The sequence below is a fragment of the Apium graveolens genome, chromosome 4, assembly GCF_009905375.1.
Source record: "Apium graveolens cultivar Ventura chromosome 4, ASM990537v1, whole genome shotgun sequence".
Taxonomy (NCBI): Eukaryota; Viridiplantae; Streptophyta; class Magnoliopsida; order Apiales; family Apiaceae; genus Apium; species Apium graveolens.
The window spans coordinates 266,805,994-266,820,853 of NC_133650.1; the positions used below are offsets into that span (position 1 = coordinate 266,805,994).

Sequence of the window (14,860 nt, forward strand, 5' to 3'; positions counted from 1 at the left end):
TCATAGTCTAGCTCACACAAGAGGCCAATAATATCACTCCTAAAATTAGGAGGGTTAAATCCTTTCTAGATCATTCATATTTCTCATACAATTCATTATATACCCGAAATACACTTTTATCATTATCCAGTCAAAGGTAACTTTTAATGTAATCAAAGTATATTAATTCTCGTATAAAAATATAATGATTTCAAGTCTAAGGACCATTACATCATTATCACAGTGAGAATTACTAATGATACAACATACATGTAGAATCTCATATTGGGTCTGTCCAGCACCATGTACATATACATCTGCCTGTGTTTTAGACTTTAGTATCACTATACCTATGATCAATGAGATGTGATCATCAGTCAACAAACACACCAGTTTAATGCATTATTATTGTCCCTTAATAATAATAATTGACTAGGGACCTTTGGGAATATTGATATTATTCTCATAATCTCATTTCTAAGTCACGTACTTAGAGGTATAAAATTCATATCATATTCCAAGGATATTTATTAATCTAACATTTATATCGCTGTATATTAAGAATTAATAAATTATAAAAAGAATAATCGATAGAACATAAATATTAATAATCCAAATATCTTAAACTAAAACATCATAATGTTGTCTCTAGGGCACTAACACTAACAATCTACCACTTACACTAGAGCCAATCACCCATGTATCTAATACTCATGGAACTGGTATGACCATCGTGCTTCTGTTGCGACAAAGCCTAAGTCAGTGGGTCTGTAACATTATCATTACTATGCACTTTACATTTAATTCTCATTGATCATTAATCTCACTAATAAGGTGATATCGCCTAAAGACATGCCTAAACAGTCTCCTTGGTTATTTCAAAAATATCAATATATTCGGCTTCCATTATGAAATCATCAATATTCTTGCTATGAACTATTCTAGCTAACATCACTTATATTTAGACAAAACACAAAACAGACATAAACACGTAATCATCCTTGTCTGTCCAAAAATTAGGTTCAGAAACTAGCATCAGTGTAATCCTTTACAACTAGTTCCCTATTTTCTCCATACACAAAAAATAAATCTTTAGTCCTCTTTAAGTACTTAAGAATATTCTTGACAACTATCCAGTGACCCTCACCTGGATTAGACTGGTATCTTTTCGTCATGCTCAAAGCATACGAAATATCAGGATAAGTACATATCATTGCATACATTATAGATCCAATTGCCGAAGCATATGGAGCTTTTCTAAGACGGCCCTTATCATTTAATGATTTAGGGCAGTCATCCTATGAAATCACTATCTCATGAGACATCAGGACATATCCTCTTTTTGTCTCCTGCATCCTAAAATGATGCAATACTTTATCAATGTATGTACTGCGACGAGATCTATTAATCTCCTCAATCTATCTCTATAGATCTTAATTCCTAATATATAGATAGCATCGCCTAAGTCTGTCATCGAGAAACTATTTCTCAACCAAGTCTTAACAGCCTGTAGAGAATGTATGTCATTCCTTATTTATTCTATGTCATTTATATATAATGCTAGGAATGTCACATGGCTCCCACTAACCTTCTTGTAAATACATGGTTCATCTTCATTTTGAATAAAGACAAACTCTTTGACTGTTCAACAAAATGAATATTGCATCTCCTTGAGGCTTGCTTCAATCTATAAATAGATAGAAGCAACTTACAGACCATCTTAGCAAACTTTGGATCGACAAAACCCTCAAGTTGTATAATATGTACATCATTTTCAAGGATCACATATAAGAAAGCGGTTTTGACATCCATTTTCCAAATCTCATAGTCAAAGTAAGCAGATATTGCTAGAAAAATCCCGATGGACTTGACCACAGTAACTGGTGAAAAAGTCTCATCATAGTTTATACTATGAATTTGTTTGAAACCTTTTATAACTAGTCGCGTCTTATAGGTCTGTACTTTACCATCCTTTTGCAAGCAAATAGAGAGCCCCCCCCCCCCGTTTGAGCCATTATGAGCCAGAAAGCGTACCGGCAGTTTGAGTCGCGAAAGGTCTAATAGAACTTAATTATATTCTATTTATGTGGAATTCACAGCTATCATTCCATCCGCCCTTTATCAAGCTATAAGTAAGTCTACCCAATTCTTTTGCCCTTTACTTTCCCTTTAGGTAGTGCATTTCGGTTAAATCGATAGAGGGTAGGTCCCGCTATTCCCGGACAAGAAGGACATTCTTACCGGGCGATCCCGAAATTTGCCTAATATTTTTGACGGAAGCTTTTGGACCTAGCAAAAATGACTCTAACTTTGCACAAGCAAGCGCACCCGGCGCTGCTATTGGCATAACAACTGGTACACCATAGGTTGGCCCAACCCAGTCATGTTGTTTTAATGAGCTAGGAGCTTGTGTTGCTCTTGTCTGTTGTAGTTCCTCTTGTCTTTATGAGGAGAAAAAGAAGTTATGCCCTCTTTTAGTAACAATATTTGCGCCAGAGAATGTTCGCCTTTTTCTTTATTTCCCGAACGAAGTGGTTGGCCGATAAATGTGTTGATAGCTCACTCAAGTGTGGGTGAACTCGATTTCTTCCGGTTAATGAAAGCACTTCAGCCGCCTCCTCGAAGTGATTTGTTAACCACGTTTTCCCTACCTCAAAACAATGCTCCTCACCAAGTGCTCTTCCTTGGTAACACAACAATGAGTAGTTCGATCCAGGAACCCACCCCCTCGATAGCAGGATGCCGGCCGAGATGGAGCTGGGAACCAGTCCCTTTTTGGTAGTATCGGTGAACTAGATGACCGCGGCGGTGAAATCTGGGGCGGAGGACTTGTAGTATCTCTCTAGATCTGGCAAAAACGAAAGACCCCCTAACATTATTCGAATGGAGGCTGACCGTCAAGCCCATTTAAATCAACTCATGTATTGTGTTAGATTTGTCTTTTGTGTCTCTGTCAAGTAATTGTAAATGGCTATTATATAACCCATTGAGTTGCATATTCTTTAGTCGTTAAAAGTCACGTCACTTAAATAAAATATAATATTAAATATATACACTTGGGTCATCGTATTCTCTTATCAATTAAGACAACATAACTTATACAACTCTACACCTTCGACTACTAATATAAAATCTAACGAACAGTGTTACAAAAGTCTTACTCAGTTAATGAGCGTTCTATATAACCAATACCTTATAAAAAATGCTAAATGTTTAGTTACAAAATTAAGTTATATAAAATATTCTAATTGTTAAGTTATCATAAAAACCTAGCATAGTAGCCCGTGTAAAGCACGGGCCACATTTTATTTCATGTATATTGTTAATATTTCTAACGGTAGATTTTTTATATTAATCTTCTCCACATTTCTCAATTTTTTAAATGTTAGTTCAGATAGTTTTACGGTAATTATATAAAAAAAATTCATGCTCTACAATCCTATATATAGTATTATAATTTAATATAGTTATGTAATATATGTTGTTTATTAGTTACCGAAATCCACTTTTAATAGTATTTAGTATGAAATTTAGTTTCATTTTTTTATTTCACCCCAATCTCGGATTTAATTACTTGCAACTAAATGATAAAATAAGATTTATTAATTACTTTAACTTCATTGATTTCACCCTAATCCCAAATTCAAATCTCTTTAGCTACATATTTAAATAATATTTATCATAAATATTTTTTTATTTCACCTAAATTTCGAATTCTATAATTTACAAAGGTACATGATCTCGAGTTTGATTATCTCCAATTACGTGATTAAATAAGATTTGTAGCTACATGAACTTTTCATATCAATCTACTATACCTATTTTTTTTTGCAGAAATCTACTATACGTATCATGATTTATTTAAAGGTTAGTAATTGCTAACTGTTCAATTAGATTTACAGTCCTGGGTATGTTTTAATTGTATAAAACATTTGTTTAGTCTCCACGATCTTATATATAGTAATATAATCTAATAACGTAATATATCATTTTTGTTAAAAAACAAATTCCACTTTAATGATTTTTAGGAACAAATTTGGTTTAACTTTCTTTGATTTTGCAGGTTTGAATCCTTGCAATTACATTATTAAACAAGTTGTATTAATTAGTTTTACTTCTTTTATAACATTTCAGTCCCACATTGATAAAAAAAATGGGATCCCTGTTATTTTAATAAAGCAAAGCACTGTACTAAGTCTGCCAACAAATCATGATTTTTTTGGGATCTGCGGTAGGATTTTGAATTACCCAAGTTGGGTGCATTTAGGCCGGTAGGTTCGGCTTTATTTCGGACTTGGAATTGGGACTCACAAGGTTTTTGAAAAAGACCAGGATTTACACGAGTTGTCATGTCTTTGACTTCGTACCAATCTCAAATTTGATTCTCTTTAACTGCATTCTTACATATCATTTTTTAAAGCCTTTTTTAATTTAACCCAAATCTCGGGAACGATTATCTGCAAGGAATAAATGATGTAGAGTTAAAATGTGATATATAATATTTCTTAAAATTTATTTATTTTTTAAATTTATTATATAATAATTGTTTTTTCTATCTAGTTTTTTTATTTGTTCATGATGTGGTCAATTTAATCCCAATGAAAAATATTTTTATATGTTAATATGATCAAGACGATATATAAATAGTTTCGGGAAAAAGGAGTGTCTAAGTAATTTAATGGAAAAAGGTATATAGGTAATTAAGAAATATGTTTAAAAGTAATGTTCAAGACATGTTATTAATAATTTTAATAATTATATCAAATGTTGTGTTGGTATAGTGGCTGTGAATATAAAATAAAAAATTCTTCATATACGAGGTTATAGGTTCAATCCCAATTAAAAGTATTTTTTAATATAAATATAGTTAGAAGGGTATATTAATAACTTACTAAATAGATTGAAAAACCGTGTTCATATACATAATTTCTAATAATCTCTTCCATTTTATATCTCGTTGAATCACATACATAAATTAAACACTTGATGATAACTAATTTTTTTTATGAACAACATAATTGAAAGCAGCATACTGAAATTACATTAGCTTCATAATTTTAACAAAATTAAATATGGACAGAAAGAAAGAGCTTAGAATGTTTACAAAATAAAAAAAAAATATATGTACATGAAGAGTTCAGAAAGTTTATATAATAAAATTGTTTCTCTGGTCTGAGCCAATTTACCTTTTAAAAAATTATGGTACAATAAATTAATCTCTTACGTACATGTATATTTTCACAAATGTACTTACTATTTCTATTTGCTCAATTTTATGCAAATACATATTTCTTAAAAACAATACTTTGTTATATATATATATATTTTTTAATTTATGTGTAAATGAAATTCATAACATAAGAATATTTTAGTAAATAATAGACCCTAATAAAATGAAAAAATAAAATTATAAATTACTATTTATTGTTTAGTACAATCTGGTTTCATTCATTTTACTGAATCACATACTTTTTTGAACATCAAAATGAAATATAATGATTTAAAAAAAATTAATATTTAATTTAGTTCTTACATTTTCTCTGTTCCTGTCCAATTGAGAACCCTAATGTTAACAAATAGCACAATCCTAACAATCATTTTCACCCCGTTAATAAACAGTAACATTAAACACCAGAGGGGCGTGTCTTTTCAATAATTAAGCGGGAGACGCCATTTTCAAAACTTTACCTGAAAAGGTATAAATGTTTCCCGCTCATAAAATGTTTGTGTATATATAGCCATACCCAGATCACTCTATCTCCAATATTTACAAAAGGGTCACTAAAGATATTTTCTTTTTCACCTATTCTTAAGACCATTTGTGGTTTTTGAATTTTTGTTTTGTGGGCCTTTTGTTTTGATTTGCAAAATGGTCTCTTCATCTGTCATGGCAACTTCACCTACTGATGCAGGTAAATAAACTTGTGTATCTATATATTGTTTAATGTGTTATGATTTTTGGGGGATCTCTCTCTGTCTGTGTGTGTGTTGTTTGTGCAATTGGCTGTTGCATTAGGTCTGGATAAGGGTTTGATTTGATTGTGTTTTTCGATTTTTTGGGGTTTCAGTCCGTGACCTATAGGCTGATAGTTAACGAGTACACTTGATTGTATGAGCTCACAACAAATTTTGTGTATTTATCGTTGTTCAATTTGTTTAATTGGATGAAATGTGTGTTGATTTGTTTTGTATGATTGGATTTAGAAAGAAAGTTGAGATTGGGTTGAATTGGATTTGTTTCCATTAGGATTTTTTTATGCAAATGTTGATAAGTCGGCGGTGAAGAGAATTTAATTCTGTTATTTAATTTTGAAGAGATTGAAACATTGTTGTTGTTTTTCCAGGAATGATAGACTGTGGTTTTCATATTTGATATTTGATTCTGCTAATCAAACTGCTTGGCAAAAGATAATTAGTATTAGTAAATCAGAATTTAGGTAAATCTAATATATGTTTGTTAATTTGCTGTGATGTGTATGCTAATAATTAATAAATACGGTAATTTTAATGAATGCAATGTACGGTATATTTTCAAAATTCTTATCGTATGTATAAACACAAGCAAAACATTTGTGCCAAAACACGCGCACAACATAACTTCTAGGTTTAAGCACACACACAACGTAACTTCCATGCATAAGTACGGATACAACATATATCCAATCACACATGATAACATCTATGCATATACTTTCTCTGGTATATGCAATTGAATCAATTTGTTATTCCAGTAAAAGCAATAAATAGTACATAACATTTAACAAGCAAAAAAGATGTGCAAATGCTACAATTCATGCTTTTATTGATATCAGTTTGTTACCTCAATTTTTAATATAAACACTTTTGTTGAAATCTGAAGTTAAGTCTTTTGAGTTAAAAAAATTATTATATTTCTAACATGATATCTTTTTCTTATGATGATATACATATACAAGTTTTGATCTATGTTACTCGGACTCGGCTAGAAGTGTCCGACATAGACATGTGTCCAAGTATTGGACTTAAAAACATTTTGAAAAATATACATGTTTTTTGCCTAAAATAAGTGTCCGAGTCCAAGTGTCCATGTCCAAGTGTCCATGTCCACACACGGGTACTCAAAGGTAAAATGCAGAGTCCGAGTAACATAGGTTTTGATGTGGATCCTTCTGCTGTTTCCATTTCCTACCTTAGTTTAGGATGAAGAAAAAGTAAAAAAATTGAAAGGCGTAGAAGTTACGGATGGAACATTTAATTGATCAATAATTTGGCTTAAATGCTTCATTTGGTTAAGCTGGTTGTTGATTTATATTAACATTACGGACTAAATGCCTACTATAATGCAATTTTCCTAATTCAGGTTTTGTGGGATATTAGGTGAATAGGTGATCACTGGGTAAAATATTAGATAAAATAATTAATATCGGGTATTTGTGCTACCCACAGGATAGAATATGAACTTAATTTAGGGTTCCAGTTACGCGAGCCACGTGCCTCTTCGCCATATATAAGCATTTTGTAGTTTCCAAATAGAGAAGCAAAATACTATGAAACAATGATAATTTTACGGTTAATGTTTCCGTCCGTATTCAAAAGAATGTGTGTTGGCAAATGGTCAAGTCAATCTTTATTCTTTATATGCTTTGATTGTCAGTGATGTATATCATTCGAAACATCTGCATGCTTTTACAATTATTGATGTATAGTATACAAGACACATTATGCGGAATCACTCTCTGTGTATTATTCTGTAACATCTGATGGCATCCAGTGACGCTAGTCAGTTTGTGCTTTTAAACTATATAAGTTGTTTATATCCTTTACTTGTCATGCTATACAAATTCTTTCTTCTTTCTGTTACTCCCATTTTTTGTTTGCATTTCTTCTCTCTACTGCTTAAGGATTTTGTTGTCATTCTTCTTATTATCTTTCTGTAATTTATCTTGTGTTTGACTTTCTACTCATATATCCTGCAACTAAATGTAAATGCCTATACCAGGAATTGAAATGAAGAAAAATAAACGGAAGGCTGCAGTTTGTGATTCTGAGGAAGGAGCAGCAAGTGCCCAAAAGAAACAGAAGGCACGCGTCTCACAGAGTAGTGAGGTAGCTGTCGGCTCTCACAAAAATCCAAAGCTAGCTACTGCTGCTGCTGCTAATGATAAAAAGAAATCTGTGAAGGTAACCAAAAAAGTATTAAGCACCAAAGCAAGAAAGGGTCAGGGTTTGGATAAAAAAGATGTGGCTGTGCAAGAAGCACATGTCTCACAGAGTGGTGAGGTATCAACTGGTTCCCGAAAAATGCCCAAGCGAGCTGCTGCATGTGCAAATTTTAAAGAGAAAGCTGTCAAAATATCCAAAAAAGCATCAATAATTGAAATGAAAAAAAAACGTTGTGTAGATGACGAGGAAGTGGCTGTGCGGCTAACAGCTGGACAAGATGTTGGCCGGCCATGCAGGAGACTTACCAATTTTGTTTTACATAATTCTGATGGTTTACAGCAGCCCTTTGAAATGTTAGAAGTTGATGATGTTTTTATCTCTGGCCTGATTTTGCCTCTTGAAGAAAGCTCCCAAAAAGATGAGTGTAGCATCAGATGTGAAAGCTTTGGGCGAATTGAAGACTGGGCCATATCTGGTTATGAAGACGGGGTTCCAACCATATGGGTTTCAACTGATGTTGCGGATTATGATTGTGTCAAACCATCAGCTAGTTACAAGAAGCATTATGAACACTTTTTTGCCAAATCTACTGCTTGTATTGAAGTGTATAAGAAACTGTCAAAATCTTCTGGAGGAAATCCTGATTTGAGTCTTGATGAGTTACTTGCCGGGGTTGTTCGTGGAATGAATGGTAAGAAGTGCTTCTCTGGTGGTGTATCTATTAAAGATTTCATTATTTCTCAGGGTGATTTTATTTACAATCAACTAGTTGGGTTGGATGATACATCTAAGAAGGATGATCAGCAATTTCTTGAGCTACCTGTCCTTGTAGCCCTAAGAGACGAAAGTAGAAAGCATGTAAATGACTGTCAAGGAAGGAATGCATGCACAAATGGAACACTTAAGATTAGAGATGATGAGGACAAAAAGGATTGCGGAACAGAGGAAGAAGAGGATAAAAAAATAGCAAGATTATTGCAAGAAGAAGAGTTCTGGAAGTCAATGAAGCAGAAGAAAGGTCTGGGTCCAAGGGCTTCCACCAAATATTACATAAAGATTAATGAGGATGAGATTGCAAATGACTATCCTCTACCGGCATATTACAAGACAGCCAACCAAGAAACAGATGAATACATAATTTTTGATGGAGGCATTGATGCTTGTAATACTGATGATCTGTCTCGAAGTATGCTTCATAACTGGGCATTATACAACTCAGATTCAAGGCTTATTTCCTTGGAGCTTCTTCCAATGAAGCCCTGTGCTGAAATTGATGTCACAATATTTGGATCAGGAGTGATGACTGAGGATGATGGATCTGGATTCAATCTTGAAACTGACACATCACATTCTTCATCAAGTGGATCAGGAACGACAAATGTTGATGGAATTCCTATATACTTGAGTGCCATAAAGGAATGGATGATTGAATTTGGATCCTCAATGGTTTTTATATCGATACGCACAGATATGGCCTGGTATGCTGCCTTTTTTTAGTAAACATATGTGTTATTTTTTTTGCTAGTGTCTAAATTACAATCATTATTTCCTTTTAATTATAGTATCCTAATATTGGACACCACAGTGTTAGATTAAGCTATTATTTTTTGAAACAAATTCAAGCAAAGCAATTTCTTTTTAACAAACACAAGACAGAATAACTCAGCTGCTTTAAACTATGACTTTCGTTGATCACATTTCTTCTGTCATGAAGCTTCTAATTGTTATTATGTCTATCTTACAGGTATAGGCTTGGCAAGCCATCAAAGCAGTATGCACCGTGGTACGAGCCAGTTCTTAAAACTGCCAGGGTTGCAATTTCCATTATCACATTATTAATGGAGCAGACCCGAGTTTCTCGTCTTTCTTTTATGGATGTCATCAAAAGAGTTTCTGAGTTTGAGAAGGGTCATCCTGCTTACATTTCCTCTATTCCAGCAGTCGTTGAAAGATATGTTGTTGTCCATGGACAAATAATCCTGCAGCAGTTCTTAGAATTTCCCGATGAGAAGATTAAAAAGTCTGCATTTGTGGTTGGTCTCACAAAAAAAATGGAAGAAAGGCACCACACCAAGTGGCTTGTGAAGAAGAAGAAGATTTTGCAGAGGGATGAACCAAACTTAAATCCTAGAGCAGCAATAGCCCCTGTGGTATCTAAGAGGAAGGCTATGCAGGCAACAACGACAAGACTAATAAACAGAATCTGGGGTGAGTTCTATTCAAATTACTCCCCGGAAGTTATGAAAGAGGGAATAACTAGTGATGACAAGGAGGATGAAGAAGCAGCGGAGCAAGAGGAAATTGACGAGGAAGAGGAAGATGAAGAGAAGGAAACATTTACGGCTTCAGAAAAAATTCCCACACCCAACTCAACGCCAAGAAAATCGAAATCAAACTCTAAAATGAAGAAGGACATACGTTGGAATGGGAAGCCTGTGGGTAAGCAATCATCTGGAAAGGTGCTTTATAAACAGGCAACCCTACATGGAAATATGATTGCTGTTGGGGGTGCTGTTTTGATAGATGACGAATCTGCTGAACTTCCATCCATCTATTATGTGGAGTACATGTTCGAAACTTCGGATGGAACAAAAATGATTCATGGAAGAAAGTTGCAACAAGGATCTGAAACGGTTCTTAAAAATACGGCTAATGAACGGGAGTTATTTCTTACAAATGAGTGCATGGAACTTGAACTAATGGATGTTAAAATGCCTGTTGTTGTTGACATACGGCCGAGGCCTTGGGGACATCAGTACAGAAAAATTAATGAAAATGCTGATAAGGTTGATAAAGCCAGAGCCGAGGAGAGGAAAAATAAGGGATTAGAAACTGAATACTACTGCAGAAGTTTGTATTGGCCAGAGAAAGGTGCTTTTTTCAGTCTTCCTATTAATTGCATGGGTCTGGGTTCTGGAATCTGTAGCTCTTGCAACACAATAAAGGATTGCACTGAAAAAGATAATTTTACAGTGAACTCAAGCAAGACAAGTTTTGTGTACAAGGAAACTGAGTATTCTATTCATGATTATCTCTATGTAAGTCCTCATCATTTTGGTACAAAAAGGGCAGGGCATGAAACCTTTAAAGGTGGAAGAAATGTCGGGTTGAAAGCTTTTGCAATATGTCAGTTGCTCGAAATTGTGGTGCCCAAGGCACCCAAGCAACCTGATAACTGTTCTACTGAGGTCAAGGTAAGGAGATTTTTCCGGCCAGAAGACATTTCAGATACGAAGGCATACGGCTCTGACATTAGAGAGGTACGCGTAAAACTTATATTAACTTCTCTTTTTTGCTAGATACAATGCTTCCTTGTGTATTTTATTGTATAGATTCTAATCTTTTACTGATAAAGACTTAATAATAAACTTCCTGTTGCATGTTACTGAGTCTTTTATGCATTTGGATGTAAATTTCCTTCGTTTCTAATGGCTAGAAATGGGTACACTCAGGTTTACTACAGCGAAGAAATACACACCCTTCTTGTCGAGGCAATTGAAGGGAGATGTGAAGTGAGAAAGAAAAGTGATCTTCCATCATGTGATGCCCCCACTATATATGAACATGTGTTCTTTTGTGAATATCTATATGATCCTCATAAAGGGTCTCTCAAACAGGTATATTCTCTTGCAATTATATATATACATATAATATATATATTATTTATTGTATTGTGGTATATTAAAACCTTCATATAAATTGCTCTAGTTATGCGTTCATCTTTGTAAAAACACTTCTGTTACTTTTTAATAGTTGCCCCCAAACATCAAGTTAAGGTGTTCAGCTGCAAAGGGTGCATATGATTCTTCGAGAAAGAATAAGGGAAAATGTAAGAAAGGGGAGAATGATTTAGATGCTGAGAAATCAAAAGAGAATTGTTTGGCTACCTTAGACATTTTTGCTGGTTGTGGAGGCCTGTCGGAAGGATTGCAGCAATCTGGTCTCTCTCTCTCTCTCTCTCTCTCTCTCTCTCTCTCTCTCTCTCCCCCCCCCATATGTGTGTGTGTATACACATGTTATTAAGTACACATATTTACTGCAAGTTGTAATGTATGACCTCTTTTGAGGATTAAACCTAGGTCTGACTACGAGCTTCTTCCAAAATTGCAGGTGTTTGTACAACAAAATGGGCTATTGAATATGAAGAGGCTGCGGGAAATGCATTTAAACTCAATCATCCAGAGGCTATGATGTTCATCAATAATTGCAATGTCATTTTAAAGTAAGCACTCTTACCAGACGGGTTTCTCTCATTCGTTATCAGGAGCTAGTTTTCTAAAGTTACTTACGATGCAGGGCCATCATGGATAATAATGGAGATGCAGATGATTGCATTTCAACGCCAGAGGCTGCAGAATTAGCTGCTAAATTAAGTGAGGAGGAACTAAAGAATTTGCCATTGCCAGGACAGGTAGACTTTATCAATGGAGGCCCCCCATGTCAGGTTTGTGAAGTTTTTTGCCTTGTCCTTAAAAAGTGCAGTAGTTGCTTGTATTAGTTCACTTTGACACGTTGTTGATGCAAATTGCAGGGATTCTCTGGGATGAATAGATTTAACCAGAGCTCTTGGAGTAAAGTACAATGCGAGATGATTTTAGCATTTTTATCCTTTGCAGATTATTATCGACCAAAGTACTTTCTTCTTGAGAATGTGAGGAATTTCGTGTCCTTCAACAAGGGACAGACATTCCGTCTAGCTATTGCTTCACTTCTTGAGATGGGTTACCAGGTGAATTTCAGTATATGAGTTCATAGATGTTAATATTCTACTGCTTTGTTTTGAAATGTATATGACATTTAAGTGATTCCTTCTGTACTCAGGTTCGGTTTGGCATACATGAAGCTGGAGCGTTTGGAATTCCTCAATCGAGGAAGCGTGCATTTATATGGGCAGCATCTCCTGAAGAAACTCTTCCAGAGTGGCCAGAACCGATGCATGTCTTTGCTGCACCAGAGCTAAAAGTTGCATTACTTGGAAACAAGCATTATGCTGCTGTCCGCAGTACTCAAGCTGGGGCACCATTTAGAGCTATCACTGTGAGGGATACAATAGCAGATCTTCCGATGGTAACCAATGGGGCATCTAAGACAAGTTTAGAGGTACTCATTAGACAAAAGAACGATTTATCTTTAGTAATATATCAAGTGACATCTATTTTGGCTAATACCTTATTTCCTCACATGCAGTATCAATGTGATCCCATCTCATGGTACCAGAAGAAAATTCGAGCAGACGTGATGGTCTTGACAGATCATATATCAAAAGAAATGAATGAACTCAATCTTATTCGTTGTCAGAGGATTCCAAAGAGAAGAGGTGCAGACTGGCAAGACCTTCCCGATGAAAAGGTATTAATTAACATAGTACCTGTTAATAAAAAAAGTAATCAAGCCACATTATAGTCTTATTATGTATATGTTTGCAAAAAAATTGATCTGCCAGTTTAAGGAGATGTTTATTGTCATGTAGGTCAAACTGTCAACTGGGCAATTAGTCGATTTGATTCCATGGTGCCTTCCAAATACAGCCAAGAGGCACAACCAATGGAAGGGGCTGTTTGGAAGGTTGGATTGGGACGGAAACTTTCCCACTTCTGTAACTGACCCTCAACCAATGGGAAAAGTTGGAATGTGCTTTCATCCTGAACAGGACAGGATTGTAACAGTCCGAGAGTGTGCACGTTCCCAAGTAAGTTCTCTCGTCAGCATTATATCTATGCAGAGCCTGCGACACACACTTTTACAGTTAAACTGTTGTGCAGATATCTAGTTTTTGTAATTATTGAAATCTCCACTAATCTTAAAATTCTGTTGTTGGGATTTTTATCATTACAGGGCTTTCCAGATAGCTATCAGTTTTATGGTAACATTCTACAAAAGCACCGACAAATTGGAAATGCAGTTCCTCCTACTCTGGCATTTGCACTTGGGAGGAAACTCAAAGAAGCATTGGAGAGCAAGGGGACCATGTAATCTCACATTCATTTTCTTACTAGTTTGATTGATGCTGCAGCCTGCAGACAAATTTGTATATCAAAATTTTAATCTTCATTCCTTTGTTTTTGTGCTTGCAAAAGAAGCAACTAGAAGCTGTATAGGTCTTTTCAAGTATTAATTCATATACCAGTTCTACAACAATATACTCATGTATCATTCTTTCTTTTTTTATCGTTGACATCCTCGTAATACAATAAATTTAATTGATAAAATAAGTTGTATCGTATGGTTTCCTGGTAACTGCTTTCGTGTTTCTGTGGCCCAGAACATTGACAGAGGAACACAGTATATTCTTGGGGAGTGAGGGGAAGTTTTTTTTTCAATGTTCTTTCATTGTGCAAGCAAATATCATATATGCATATCACAGAAACAAGCAGGACAGTAGATAAATAGAGTTGTTCATAAATAAAACTCGAGCTTGATTTACATTAGTAATCTTGGCTCGGTTTCATTTTTTTTTAATATGAACTCAAATTTGAACATAAAAATATGTTAGACTAATAAACAGCCCGAGCAAAGGATTAGGCTTGTTCAGCTCGAACTTGCTCGTCGAGCTCAAGCCTCGAGATAAGCTCAAACTTGTTTAGCTCATCGACTCACATATTTATATAATTCATAAATAATTAAATCATGTTATTAGAAATCTTAATTTCCAATCTACCATTACATTAGTACCGATGTACAGGTTCATCTCAACTCTAATAAAGGTTGGATAATTAACTATTTTTTTAATGAACATGCT

The 14,860-nt window shown here is 34.6% G+C and overlaps 1 protein-coding gene across 1 annotated transcript; it reads left to right on the forward strand.

The window, feature by feature from the left end:
- Positions 1–5,564: 5,564 nt before the first annotated feature.
- LOC141720941 (DNA (cytosine-5)-methyltransferase 1B-like) lies at positions 5,565–14,346 on the forward strand. Its single transcript, XM_074523644.1, has 12 exons — positions 5,565–5,891; positions 7,958–9,599; positions 9,866–11,381; positions 11,574–11,738; positions 11,875–12,061; positions 12,232–12,343; positions 12,418–12,565; positions 12,653–12,850; positions 12,943–13,221; positions 13,309–13,470; positions 13,592–13,810; positions 13,957–14,346. The coding sequence occupies exons 1-12, from the start codon at positions 5,849–5,851 to the stop codon at positions 14,092–14,094; spliced, it is 4,809 nt and encodes a 1,602-aa protein (XP_074379745.1). The 5' UTR covers positions 5,565–5,848; the 3' UTR covers positions 14,095–14,346.
- Positions 14,347–14,860: the final 514 nt, after the last annotated feature.

Bases quoted from the DNA above. Each gene is read 5' to 3' on its own strand.
- LOC141720941 (XM_074523644.1), top strand. From the start codon at position 5,849: ATGGTCTCTTCATCTGTCATGGCAACTTCACCTACTGATGCAG. The intron at 12,344-12,417 runs GTAAGCACTCTT...CTTACGATGCAG, and splicing joins AATTGCAATGTCATTTTAAA to GGCCATCATGGATAATAATG. The intron at 13,222-13,308 runs GTACTCATTAGA...CCTCACATGCAG, and splicing joins CATCTAAGACAAGTTTAGAG to TATCAATGTGATCCCATCTC.